Source organism: Saimiri boliviensis, chromosome 11 (genome assembly GCF_048565385.1).
Source record: "Saimiri boliviensis isolate mSaiBol1 chromosome 11, mSaiBol1.pri, whole genome shotgun sequence".
Lineage (NCBI taxonomy): Eukaryota > Metazoa > Chordata > Mammalia > Primates > Cebidae > Saimiri > Saimiri boliviensis.
Genome location: NC_133459.1, coordinates 14203513 through 14217109, shown reverse-complemented (window position 1 = coordinate 14217109; position 13597 = coordinate 14203513). Strand labels below are relative to the sequence as shown.

General features: G+C 49.7%; 1 protein-coding gene across 8 annotated transcripts in view; it reads right to left on the bottom strand.

Annotated features, from left to right (window-relative positions):
- Positions 1–13597, bottom strand: part of FHAD1 (forkhead associated phosphopeptide binding domain 1) — a 156541-nt gene that overhangs the window by 50632 nt on the left and 92312 nt on the right. For 5 of the 8 annotated variants that reach the window (XM_074380102.1, XM_039474472.2, XM_074380103.1 and 2 more), the window contains 5 exons: positions 11123–11193; positions 8854–9003; positions 5101–5208; positions 4781–4888; positions 747–854 (listed from right to left, as the gene is read on the bottom strand). In XM_074380102.1, coding sequence (XP_074236203.1) covers positions 747–854; positions 4781–4888; positions 5101–5208; positions 8854–9003; positions 11123–11193 — 545 coding nt within the window. The remainder of the gene's footprint in view (positions 1–746; positions 855–4780; positions 4889–5100; positions 5209–8853; positions 9004–11122; positions 11194–13597) is intronic. The other 3 variants (XM_074380104.1, XM_074380105.1, XM_074380107.1) reach the window with 3 other exon arrangements.

Sequence of the window (13597 nt, the reverse complement as noted above, 5' to 3'; positions counted from 1 at the left end):
GGCTGACCTGAAGGCTTTTCATGCTGCTCTGGGCAGGTGTGTCTGGGTAGGCCAGGTCCCTAGGCTGGTGGCGTTGGGTTGGGTGGGTGTGGATGTCTCCAGCTCTAACCCCTCCTGGCCTCCCCAGCATCTTTCTGTCCTGGCATGCCCATCTTGTCCATTCCAGAAGGCACTGATTCCTGGGGCTTATTTGGTGTGACAACCACGTGCACTTAGTGTGCACCTACCTGCCCCATCTCTCCTTGTGTTTGTGTGTTTCACTCCTCAGCCAGTCCTGGGAGGGCCTGCCTCAGAGTCCAGGATGCCAGGAGGCCGGGCCAGGAGCAGTGCTTTCTCCCGTGGTCCTGCCGGGTGTGGTGAGGACGATGCTGGCTAAGTCACTGACCCTGGCTGAAACCCACGGCTCTCTCCTGAGGACGATCCCTCTTTCCTAGGTAGCTGAGCCTAAGAGCAGAAAAAGCTTCCCGAGGGCCCTCTAGGCTGCAGGGTGTGCTCCTATGTACTTTATACCTGATAGCATTCATTTAACCCACTGAGCCAGGGACTGTTAGCATTCCCATTTTACAGATGAGGAAACAGGGGTGGGAATACGGCGATCTGCCCGAGGTCACACGGCCAGTCAGTGGCAGACCTTGGCCACTCCAAAGGGAGGTGTGGCTCTGTCTGCCCCATTTCCGACCGTACTCTCCCAGGGCACCTGGCTTTGCTGCTCCTTCCAGAGCGGTCTTTCCTGCTGCTGCTCATACCTCCTTCTGCTGGGTTAAGTGGTTCTCCAGATCCTGAACTTTTCTCTTTTCCGACTCCAAGGCTTCCTTTGCTCTCCTTTTTTCATGGGCTATGCTGCTCTCTAAAACCTGCAAGTCAAGGACCAGTCCTCTTGGTGGCCTGCACATTTCAGGGGGGAGATTGCTACTAATAAGATATTAATAGTAACAATAACAGCCAGAGTGTCCGGGCAGCTATTAGATACACCCAGGCCCCTGGCCAGCCCTTCAGTGTCACAGCAGCTCTGTCGGAGAAGTGCTGAGAGTGACCCCTTTTCCACATGAGGAAACTGAGGAACAGGAAGGCAGAGTGGGCTCAAAGCCACACCCTTTGTCAGCGGTGAGGGCAGGATCTGAAGCCTGCACAGAGGAAAGCACAGAGCCGGAATACAGAGCTCTCGACAGGGAACGGGAGAGCAGTGGGGCAGCTCCCATCACGGGGCCAAATAGCCTTTCTGATCAAAAGAAGAGTCTCGTTAATAATGGAATTTTTGGCTATGCACGGTGGCTCATGTTTGTAATCCTAGCACTTTCAGAGGCTGAGGTGGGTGGATCATGAGGTCAAGAAATTGAGACCAGCCTGGCCAACATGGTGAAAGCCCATCTCTACTAAAAATCTAAAAATTAGCTGGGCGTGGTGGTGCGCACTTGTAGTCCCAGCTACTCGGGAGGCTGAGGCAGGAGAATCGCTTGAACCAGAAATGAATCTCTTCAGCAGATTAAAAGGGCAGTATGCCCAATTAATGAGCCACAATATGCCAGTTTCTAGAAGGGATAAGCAATGTTCTGGTAGGGTGTAGGGAAGAAAGTGTGGCCCTAATCAAGAAGTTTGTCTAGGAAGTTACTTGCTGCTAAGCTATTCAACTAAACAGCTTAATGCGATCACCAAAGGAAATACATTGCCAGCCTGCTTCCAGTCACCACAAGAAAGGCCACCTCGATTTTCCAGTGGCTGTCACCAGGCTGACTGTCAGGCGTTTAGAACTTGGAATGTGATATCCATGATAACCACGGGTTAGGGCCCCAGAAAAGCCCGCAAGCAGTCTTTAAGCCAGAGTACGGCTGAGGTATTACACACTTTGCAGTGAAAAATAGAAAACTCCAACACTCTGCTGTCCCAACACTAGCCTTAAACAAGCAGAAGAAAAGTGGCATCTGAAGAATTTCATGTTTATTTGGATCCTTTAAAGTGGGTTTCAGGGTAGGACATTTCCTGTGAATGGTGAAAGAGACTTTGAGGCACTTCCTAGGGAATTAGAGTTGGCTCTGCTGTGTCTGACTCTGCGTCTATACTCGCCAGCCCTTCCTCTGCAGACGGGACAGGTGCTACCTGGAAGAGAGGCCTTGCCTGGCTCACCCAGGCCCTACCTGCTCAGTTGCTGTGCTCCCAAGTTCACAACAGGTAATGGGAATTAACTTTGAACATGACCTCAAGACCCAGATTATGACCTAGTGATTCTGTCATCCTTAAAAACCCTGATAACGTGGCGGAAGATGCAATGAAAACAATATCAGGCCGGGTGCGGTGGCTCACGCCTGTAATCCCAGTACTTTGGGAGGCCAAGGGAGGCAGATCACTTGAGGTCAGGAGTTCAAGACCAGCCTGTCCAACATGGTGAAACTCTGTCTCTACTAGAAATACAAAAGATTAGCCAGGCACAGTGACGTGCACCTGTAGTCCCAGCTACTCGGGAGGCTGAGGCAGGAGAATCACTTGAACCCGGGAGGCAGAGGTTGCAGTGAGTGAGATCGTGCCACTGTACTCCAGCCCGGGTGACAGATAAAAAGAAAATCAAATAGCCAATGGCAGTTGAATGGAGCCTGTGGCTGGGGCTGCTCTCTCAAGTTCCCCCAATAGGAAGCCACAGAGAGGGTCTGACAGAAGTAGGCTGACATTTTAACAGACCAGGGGTGACCCAACCACAGAGTCCCTCTGCAATGAAGCTTACATTTTTCTCCTGAGCCCCAGGACCTCAAAGTCTCTAAATTCAAGGATCTTCCCCAGGCCTTTGCTGTTGGCCCCTTGAGGTATTTAACTCAAGTGACTCCTTGGAGACCCTCCTCCTCATCCCCATCCCTGGAGAAATAACTTGGGAGCAAACGTCAGTGACGCTGTGCACGAGGGCTGCCGGGCACAGCTGTGTCAGACTCCGAGGGAGAACCTTTCCCTGCTGTGGGTCGGGTCAAATGGCACAGGCTTTGCCCAGAGGTCTTTTTGTTTCTCCTGCAGTAGTGGGTGGGCAAGGATTATACTTGAGGAGTGAGGGTTGCTGGAAAACAAACGCTCAAACAGAAGAAGGGGCACAGGTGGCAGGAGGGACAGTAGTAGCAGCTGCCATTTACTCAGCAATAATTCTGGAGGCCAAATCTGAGGCCACAGCCACCCCTTCGAGAAGGGAGGTAGCGGCAGATCTGCCGCAATCAGGAAGTTCAGACCAGCTCGGATTCGAACTCGCGTCTCATCTGGCTGCAAGGCCTGCATTCCTCTGTGCTGGGTCAGGATTAAGGAATTCATAAAAGCACACGTGAAAAAGGATCAGGGATCTGAGGGTGACCACAAGCTAAACATGAATCTACAAATGTATCAGAGCTTTCCCAAAAGCTGGTTTAGATGTATTAACAGAAGTAGAACATCTTCAGTGAGGAAGGGGAAGAGTTCTACCCTAGGCTACCACGGCTGGAGAATGGTGGTTCTGGCCACCACCCTTTAGGAAGAGAGTGGGTGATGGGTGGCAAACTCAAATGCCTATGAAGCCCATACTGACAGCAAAAGTGACGTGGGCTGTGTTTAGTGCAATAGGGAGGCAAACTGATGCTACCTGGTAAGGCTTCTTGTCCCTTTTTGCTAGGTAGAAAAAAGGGCTAGATTTTCTGACTTTTCAGAAGAGGATGGCAATCTGAACTTTTTTTTTTGGGATGGGGTCTCACTCTGTCTCCTAGGCTGGAATGCAGTGGCGTGATCTCAGCTCACTGCAACCTCCACCTCCCGGGTTCAAGCGATTCTCCTGCCTCAGCCTCCTGAGTAGCTGGGATTACAGGTGTACACTACCACGCCTGTCTAATCTTTGTATTTTTAGAGGCAGGGTTTTGCCATGTTGGCCAGGCTGGTCTCGAACTCCCGACCTCAGGTGATCTGCCCGCCTTGGCCTCCCAAAGTGCGGGGATTACAGAGAGTGAGCCACTGTGCCCAGATGAAATCTGAACTTTTAAGTAGATTTTATGAGTTCAAAGTAAACATTCCAGAGCCAAACATACCACCCACAGGCCCTTTTTAGCCACAAGCTACCAGTCTGTGACTTCTGGAGAGCAGCACAGGCCATAAGAGGGGGCCAGCGCCAGGCTGCAGTCCTGTGAGGGGCCTGAGGGACCAGGGGGCTTAGGCCTGGGGAGGAGCAGACGCAGGGTGCCAGGGTGCCAGGGTGCCAGCGCCTCTGTTTTCACACATCTGAGTCATCGTGTGGAAGAGGAAGTGGGCGTGTCTTGTGGGAGCACAGGGGAGGCTGAAGGACTGATACTCTTCCGAGGTGTAAGAGTTTGACACAACTCAACCTAAAGGGAAAACTTTCTGCCAGCCTGAGGCATCCATGCTGGGACGGACTGCCCTGGGCTGGAGAACATTCCTCAGGGGTGGTGCTGAAGGCTGGAGGCTTTTAGGATGCTGGTGGAGGGTCCGTGCAGCCCTGAGGTCCCATGACTCTGTCATTGTCCCGTTTCTGTGCTTCGGAACACAGAAGATGCCCATGTCACCATTCCCAACTCGTCTCCCAAGCTCTCTCTCTCTCTGATGGTGTTTCACACTGTTTACAATTTTTTCCCAATTGGTTGTCAAGGCTACAACTCCAGGGTTCTCTCCCTGAGTCTCCCACGCTTTCCAAAGTAGCTGAGCCCACCCAAACGCGAATTACACAGGAAGCCTCCACCATGCTCTCACCCCCATCGTCGGCGGCTCTCAACTTACTTCCACATGGCTCTCAAGCCAACTGGGGTTCGAGCTGACTCTATCTCCCCAAGCGTACCTCCTTCTGGCGGGCCAAGCGGTTCTCCAGCTCTTGGACTCTTGTCTGTTCTTCCTCTAATGCTTCCTTCACTCTGTTCTTCTCCTGGGTAATGCTTTCCGCCAAAGCCTGATCATTGTTTAACAGACATGGTTACCATGGCAGGAATCTGGGCTCTGCCAGGCACTGAATAGGTAACCTCTTCCCTCCTGACTGCACCTCCCTGGGAGGACTGTGGGCCACACCGCCCGGGAGCTCAGAGCAGAGCCCCAGATCCACCCTTCCTAGCTGCAGAGCCTTGCTTTGGGCTGAAGCTGACCCTGTCTCCCTGACATGTGTACCTTCTTCTGCTGGGCCAGGAGGTCCTCCTGCTCTTGCCTTCTCTTCTGTTCTTTCTCTAAAGCCTCTTTCGCTCTGTTTCTCTCTCGAGTAATGCTTTCCTCCAAAGCCTGGAAACCAATGACCATTGTTGAATTGACAAGTTTACCACGGCAGGAATTTGGACGCTGCCAGGCACTGCATGGCCGACCTCTCCACTCCTCACCGCACGCTCCTGGGGAGGCTGTGGGCAGCCTAGGAGCTCAGAGCATGTGCTCTGGAGTCGGGAGAGCCAGGGTAGAGCCCCAGGTTGATCCTTTATAGCTGTAAGGCACTGGGTAAGTGAAGCTATCAGAGCCTCAGTTTCTCTGCTTGTACAATGGAGACAGTAATCGTTTTCCTGTGCTGGGTTGATATGAGGGGGTGGATGGTTTGATGAACATGAAATGCTTGGCCCAGTGATAAGCCATGCTTTCCACCCTGAAGAGGAGGAGGAAACAGGCTTAAATTAAGGAATCCACCCAATTTCCTAGTAAATCATGTGAGCAAGGGATTCTCACTGACCCATTTGATTCTGCAGCCTGGGTTCTAACCCAGAGGTTAGCAAACTATGGCTTAGAGACCAAATCTGGTTTGTCTGTTTTTGCAAATAAAGTTTTATTGGAACACTGTGCTGACTGTGTATTGTCTATGGCTGCTTTTGTAGAAGAGCATTGAGCACCTGACCTACAAAACTGAAAATATTTACTATTGGGCTCTTTATGGGACCATTTCGCCAATCCCTGATTGGTGTGTGCACAAATCAAGTGATTGCAGTCAACAATTGGTAACAAGAATGCTAGATTGATAAAGGAATCTAAAAATGTTCTGTTTTCTTTTGTCTTTTCCATTGAAACAAAGTCCTCAGCCAAGTCAAGATTCATGAGAGGGAGCCTGCTTAACGAGGCTGGACACATGTATTTTCAGAAAGGGTGGGTGATAGGACTCAGAAGGTCTGAGGAAGGTTCAATCAACGTCAGGACACTTGGCACTGAAGTCTAAGAGATAACTTTCCTAGGAGTCCCCAGGGTCAAGTCCATCAATCTGAGTGTCGGCGGAAGGGTGACCTTCGAGTGTCACAGTCTGTCTGGCAGGTGCCTGATGTCAATTCCTCCCTCTGCAAGGAGGGTGGGGTGCACCGAGGTTTGCAGGTTTGAAAGAGGGGCTGATCTGACGCCAGCTCTTAAAACACTGCCACGGTTGTGTCGCTGTGGGTGTCTAGGAAGCCCAAGCAGCCATACAATGCAGTGTTTAACATGGGGCTGCTGAAATACCAGACCCTGACAATGGAACAAGTCAATCCAAAATTAAAAAGAGAAATAAGAAATAAGGCCTTTGGAATGCCGACGTCGAAAGAAGGTAATCAGAGAGGGGGGAGGAAGTCGGCAGAGAGTTTTGTGAAGGTTTTGAAGATTTCTAGGTACTTTCTGGTTTTATTTTCTTCTCTATGGAATGAATGGTGCTGCCTTTTCCCATGTCTAAATGCTCTTCAAAATGTGCCGGCCTTGATTTATAGCTATCATTAATATTACCTTATGCGGAGTGTACATGATTTGGTCGGATGGCTCTTCCTTTTTAATCTCTTACTTTACGAATGCAGAAAAGCAGAGAAAGAGGCAAAGAGAGGAGGGAAGAGGAGGAGGCCGATGTCTTGGGGTAACTGGACATACGTGAGGATGGAGGTGAAAGCAACAGAGGTCTGGAAGGCAGGTGTGTGTGACAGAGAAGGAGCTGGGGAAAGATGGGGAAGGTGGCAGGTCCAGTCCTTCTCTGGGGAAGGAAGGAGATGTCTTGGAAGAGTCAGGGTCCGGTGGATCTGGGGCCGCTGTCTTGAGGGAGCTGCGGGGGTGGGGGCACCACGCACATGCTGTTTCATGCCCACCCACAACAGTGGCTCACAACCCTAGCTGCACTTTGAGATCACCCAGGAGTCCTGAGCGGGGACCACACCCCCACCCCACTTAGATCAAAACCTGCAGAGTGAGGGGAGAGGGGCAAAGCATTAGTATTTTTTAAATTAGTATTTTTTAAATCTCCTAAATGACAAAAGTCATAAAGACAGTAAAATTCATGGGAGGGGTCCCTGAATATCAAAAAGGGCCAACCTGGCTAGGCACAGTGTCTCATGCCTGTAATCCCAGCATTTGGGAGACTGAGGCAGGTGGATCACAAGGTCAAGAGATAGAGACTATTCTGGCCAACACGGTGAAACCCTGTCTCTACTAAAAAATACAAAAATTAGCTGGGCGTGGTGGCGCACCCCTGTAGTCCCAGCTACTTGGGAGGCCTGAGGCAGGAGAATCACTTGAACCCAGGAGGTGGAGGTTGCAGTGAGCTGAGATCATGCCATTGCACTCCAGCCTGGGTGACAGGGTGAGAATCTGTCTCAAAAAACAAACAAGTGAGCAAGCAAACAAAAAGGGCCAGCCCTCGGGTACGGTGGCTCATGCCTGTAAGAACGTTTGGAGGCTGAGGTGGGAGGATCACTTGATGCCAGGAGTTGGAGACGAGCCTGGGCAACACAGAGAGTGAGAGACCCCACTTCTAAAAAAAATAAAAATATTAGCTCAGCCTGGGGAACAGAGAGAGAGAAAGACCCCATTTCTACAAAAAATAAGAATATTAGCTGGGCATGGTGTTTGGTATGTGTCTATGGTTCCAGCTACTTGAGAGGCTGAAGTGAGAGGATCACTTGAGCCCAGGAGTTCAAGATCAGCTTGGGCAATGTAGCAAGATCCCACCTCTACCAAATAATAATAATAATAATAATAATAATAATAATAATAATAATTAGTTGGGTGTAGTGCCATATGCCTGAGGTCTCAGCTACTTGGGAGGCTGAAGTGGGAGGACCACTGCAGCCTGGGAGTTTGAGGTTGCAGTGAACTGTGATCACACCAATGTGCTCCAGCCTGGGCAACAGAGCAAGACTCCAGCTTAAGGGAAAAAAAAGGGGGTAACTCTAGGACAGTGATGAGAATCAGCTCATTAAACGCAGTTCCTGGCCCTCTCCAGATGTTCTGATTTAATGGGTCTGGGGGTGGGGAACAAGATTTGTTATTTTTAGCAAAGCATCCGGGTGGTTCTTATCAGGAAACTTCAAGAAAACCTTCCTCTAAGACTTCGCCCTAAGAAAATGTGGATCTGCAGACTGGTGGCATCAGCACCATCTGGGAGCTTGTTGGAAATGTAGTGTCTCCGGCTGCGACCCGGGCCTGCTGAGACAGAATCTGCACCTTAACCAGATCCCCAGACAATTCCTGGGCACCTCGGGTTTGAGAGTCGCTGCTGTCTTCAAACTGGCCTGGTTTCTAGAAAAGTCAGTAGCAATTTTGGCCATTTGTTTCCCCTGACATGCATAAAGAGAAAGCAAAAGACTCAAATTTGTCATCTGAAGTTGATCTTGTGCACATTTAGAAACAGTCTGTCAGCTACAAACCAGGACCCGCAGCGATGACTCAGTTTTATAAAGCCGGCTGCAATACATATACAAACAAGGCATGGTTTCCTGAAATTTCAATCATGCTGCCTTTTCAAGTTGATTTTGCTGTGCATTTTAGAATTCAAACTTCAGGTTAAATCCTTCCCAATTATTCACTCTGTTTGATTAATTTAGTTCCACAGCACCAAACAGAATAGCTGAGATTTCTCTGTCTAAGCACACACCCTCAACTTCCCATAGAAAAGACCATTTTATCAGTTTCCAGTAGTAAAGCAAATGGCAGGGACTGCCTTACCTCCTTATCTTCCATCAGTTGCCTGATGTGGGCGTTCAGCTTCTCCTCTTGCTCTAGCATCTCCTTGTTCAGCTTCTCCTTCTCTGCCAGATGCTCCCGCAGCGTTTCTTGCAGTAAAGACTGCTGAGTTTCCTGAGACCTGAACTTGCTCTAAAATGAGAGAAAAGCAAACAGCTGATGGGGGACAGGCCTAACTAAAGAATCTTTCCACATCTGTTTACCAATTGTTTACCTTTTGGGGTACAATGGGTTCCCCAAAAGTTTCTTAAAATCACAGAACAAGGCGGCATGCAGTGGTTAAGAATTTAGACTCTGTATCTAAAAAGAATCCCAGCTCTAATCTAGAAAGAATCCCAGCTCTAGTTGTTTCTAGATGCTTCCTTATTTAGACAATGAAGTTAATAACAGTATCGATCTTTTAGAGTTGTGAGGATTAAATGAGATAATGATGGAAAGCTTTTGGCACACTGCTGAGCACACAGTAGGTGTTCAGTAAGTGGTAGGTGGGTGTGAGAAAAAAAGCAGTCACATAGGAGCCAGGAGGCTTGAATATTGTCTTGATTCTTCACCTATTAGCTGTGTGACACTGAAATTGTCCTTATCTGAAAAATGAGGAGAAGGGATTAGGTCAGGGGTTGACAAACTATAGTCCACAGGTCAAATTAGGCCTACTGCCTACTTTTGTAAATAAAGTTTTTTGTTTTGTTTTGTTTTCTGTCACCCAGGCTGGAGTGCAGGGGCTTGATCTCAGCTCCCTGAAACCTACACCTCACGAATTCAAGCGATTCTCTTGGCTTAGCCTCCTGAGCAGCTGGGATTACAGGTGCCCACTACCATGCCCAGCTAATTTTGTATTTTTGTGTTTTGTATTTTTAGTAGAGACCATGTTAGCTAGGCTGGTCTCAAACTCCTGACCTCAGGTGATCCACCCGCCTTGGCCTCCCAAAGTGCTGGGATTACAGGCATGAGCCACCACACCCAGCTGTAAATAAAGTTTTATTGGAACAGTGCCATGCTTATCGTGCCCAGCACTTACATATTGTCTATGGCTGCTTTCATTTTACCATGGCAGAATGGAAGAGGGGTGAATATGGTCTGCAGAATCTAAACTATTTACTATCTGGCCCTTTATAGAAAAAATTTCCAATCCCTGGACTCAAGCGTCTGTGGCTGACAGGCATGGTGGCCCCTTCTTCACCCCACTCTATCCGTGTCTGTGGCTATGTGTCTTGCAGTGCCTGCCTATATTTTGCCTCTAGACACTGAACTCAGCCATGGGACTTGCTCTGGCCAATGGGATGTTAGCAGACATAACACAACCAGAAGATTGAAAAACACTATGTGATTGGGCTGCTTTCTCTTGTAGCTCTGCAGTTTCCTGAGTACAGCCCAGCCTGCCTGCTGGGATGCATGGAGCTGAGTCACTCCAGCTGAGGCCAGCCTAGATCAACCAAAGGCCAGCCAACACCCAGACAAGCTCAGCAGAGCCACCTTGCTGCTGACCCCAGACATGTGATCAGTAAATAGCAATTGCTGAATGCCACCAAAGTTTTGAGGGTGCTTATTACATAACACTATTATGGCAATAGCTGTCAGAGTGATATAATCCCTAAAGCTCATTTGCCTCTAGAATATTTCTTTTCTTTTGGTAATTCTGCTGCTTGTACTATAGATAGCTGTACTTTGTCCACTGCATTTAACAAACACAGTTTTCAAAATCACGCCTGTAATCCCAGCACTTTGGGAGGCCGAGGTGGGCGGATCACTTGAGGTCAGGAGTCTGAGACCAGCCTGGTCACCATGGTGAAACCCTGTCTCTACCAAAAATGCAAAAATTAGCCAGGTGTGGAGGCAGGTGCCTGGAATCTCAGCTACTTGGGAGGCTGAGGCAGAAGAATCAGTTGAACCTGGGAGGCAGAGGTTGCAGTGAGCCAAGATCCACTGCACTCCAGCCTGGGCGATAGAACGAGCCTCAGAAAAAAAGATCTGGCAATAAGTCTTCTAAGCCTTTGACAGAGAAAACACACAGTGTGGTTAGCCCAGGAGGCCGGACCGAGGGCAGACCCTGCCATCGCCCTTACCCTCCTGGGAGATCTTAGCCAACCTTTTCTGTGCTTCTTTGTGTGCAAATAGAGAAATCATTTCACCTACTGGAGGGTGTGGAGTGACAAGCTGATAAAGAAAAAACAGGTTTCAAATGCACAGTGCTATATAAATGCCAAGCAGGGGCCAAAATAAACTTTGGAAAAAAAGAAATTAAAAGAATTACCTGAAGTTCCTGCATCTGGCTTGTAAGTTTTTTATAATGTTCCAGAAGATGTATCAGATACAAAGAGAACCCTTGAAAAAAAGAGACGCAGGAAGAATGTAAGTATCAATTCAATTCAGCTCCAAAGCGTGCAGACAGGTGGATGCAGGCAACACTGCCCTCCCATCAAAGCAACATGAACTGCCATCCAGCCTGCGATCGTAAGATAGTGGATAAACAGCCGGGCATGGTGACTTAGGCGGGGCATGGTGGCTCACGCCTGTAACCCTGGAACTTTGGGAGGCTGAGATGGGCAGATCACCTGAAGTTAGGAGCTCAAGACCAGCCTGGCCAACATGATAAAACCCCATCTCCACTAAAAATAGAAAAATTAGCCGGGTGTGGTGGTGCATGCTTGTAATCCAAGCTACTTGGGAGGCTGACACACGAGAATTGCTTGCACCTGGGAGGCAGAGGTTGCAGTGAGCCCAGATCGTGCCACTGTACTCCAGTGTGGGCGGCAGAGCAAGACGCAGTCTCGAAAAAAATAAAAATAAAAATAAAAAAATAGCTGATAAGCCTTGCTTGAGCTCACATCCAACTTTCTTTTTGGAGGTGGAAAATAAAAACCTATCAACAGAACACCTATTTACTGTCTACTATGTGCGAAGCATGGTGCTGAGTGAGGGGAATGGTCTAAAGCCAAGACCTCCAGGGGCTGCCAGTTTAGTCAGACAGACAGATGTAAATGCTTGCTGGAAGCATGCAGTGACCCCAGGTGGCACGTGAGTGACTGCTGAAGGAGATGGGAGGGTGAGGGTCTCAGAGGAGGGAGGGATCATTCATCTGGAGCAAGCAAGTAAGGCCACTTGGTTGAAGAACCACTGGGTGTGGATGTTGAAGGGTGGGCAGAATTCAGTGAGCCAGAGGAGGGTGCTTCAGAATAGGGGCACGTGGGCTGAATGATCATCCCCTACAATTCCAGGTCTGAATCCCTGGAACCTGTGGGTGTGACCGTACAGGGCAAAAGAACTTGGCAAATATGATAAAGTTCAGAATTTCGAGATGGGTGTTATTCTGGATGATCTGGGTGGCCCAATGTAATCACATGGCTTCTCATAAGAAGGAGACAGAGGGAGGCTTGACCACAGCCAGAGGGGAAGGTGACGTGATGGAAGCAGAAAGAGACTGGAAGATGCCACATCACTGGCTTTGAAGACGGAGGAAGGGCCCACGAGCCAAGGAATGCAAGGAATGAAGCTTTAGAGGCTGAGGAAGGCCAGGAAATGCATGCTGCCCTAGAGCTTCAGGAAGAAACCAGCCCTGCTGACTCAGTGAGACCAAATTAATCCTGAAGCCACTCTCTTGTGGTCATTTGTTACAACAGTCACAGGAAGCCATAGCTTCATGCGGGGGGATGTGGGGTAGATGGGGCGGGGCTGGGAAAAGGCAGTCCTCTTCCGGGTAAGGGCTGAGCTGACTTGGGCTGGAGTAGATGACGGGAGAGGGAAGAGCAGATGGTAGAGGAGGCGTGGAAGGGCGAGGCCAAGCTGTGACAGGCCTGAAACCATCGCCTTGAGGGTGGAAACGTGACTTAAACATGATTGAAATGTGCCCAGTGGGTCCCCATTTTATAGATGAGGCAGTGGCGTTCTGAGACACGGGCCAACTCAATGCCACACAGCAGGCCAGTGGCTGAGCCAGGACTTGGCTCTAATCCGTGTGACTCAGGGTCTGAGTCACTCCTATTCCAGCAGCTGACAGAACAGTGAAGTGGCCTGATGAAGAGCCTTTTTTTTTTTTTTTTTTTTTTTTCCCCAGAAAAATAACTGGGCCGCCCTGGAGAGGCTGGAGCTGGCAGGGTTTGCTTGCTGCAGCACTGCTGCTGTGTCAGGCCATATTGCTGGTATTGCACTGCTGATCCTGTCGAGCCTTTGCTGTGGGGCTGTCTTAGGCACTGAGGGATGGTTAGTAGCATCCCTGGTCTCTACCTGCTGGATGCCAGGGGCACCCCCCATCACCCCACCCCGGTTGTGACAACTAAAAATGTCACCAGATGATCCTGGATGTTCCCTGTGACAAGCTCCCCTCCTCTGAGTGACAGACAGGGAATTCTGCTAAGAGACTAAGGGACGTCGGGGTATTGAGTGCTAATCCCCTAACTGAGGGTGGGAGAAGCAGGAATGAGAGGGAAGAAAGGAAAAGAAAACCTTTTTAAGGGGTAGAATGGTGGCCTCGCCATCAGACCAGAGACAGACAGTATGGGGTGGGGGTGGGGTGTGGCAGGGAGAGAGAAGGAGCCCCCCTCCCTGCCAACCAGGGCTGTTTCTGACATGGTGAATTGGAGGCACTGGCAGGACTCCAGGGAGAGATGGTCAGCAGAGAGGCGGACATGCTGATTGGCAAGGCTGGCCCAGCCCAGCCCATCCAGGGTCCTTGGGCGAACTGAGAAAGAGCCCCCTTTCCTCCTGTGGCCATGGCTCCTGGCCAGGGATC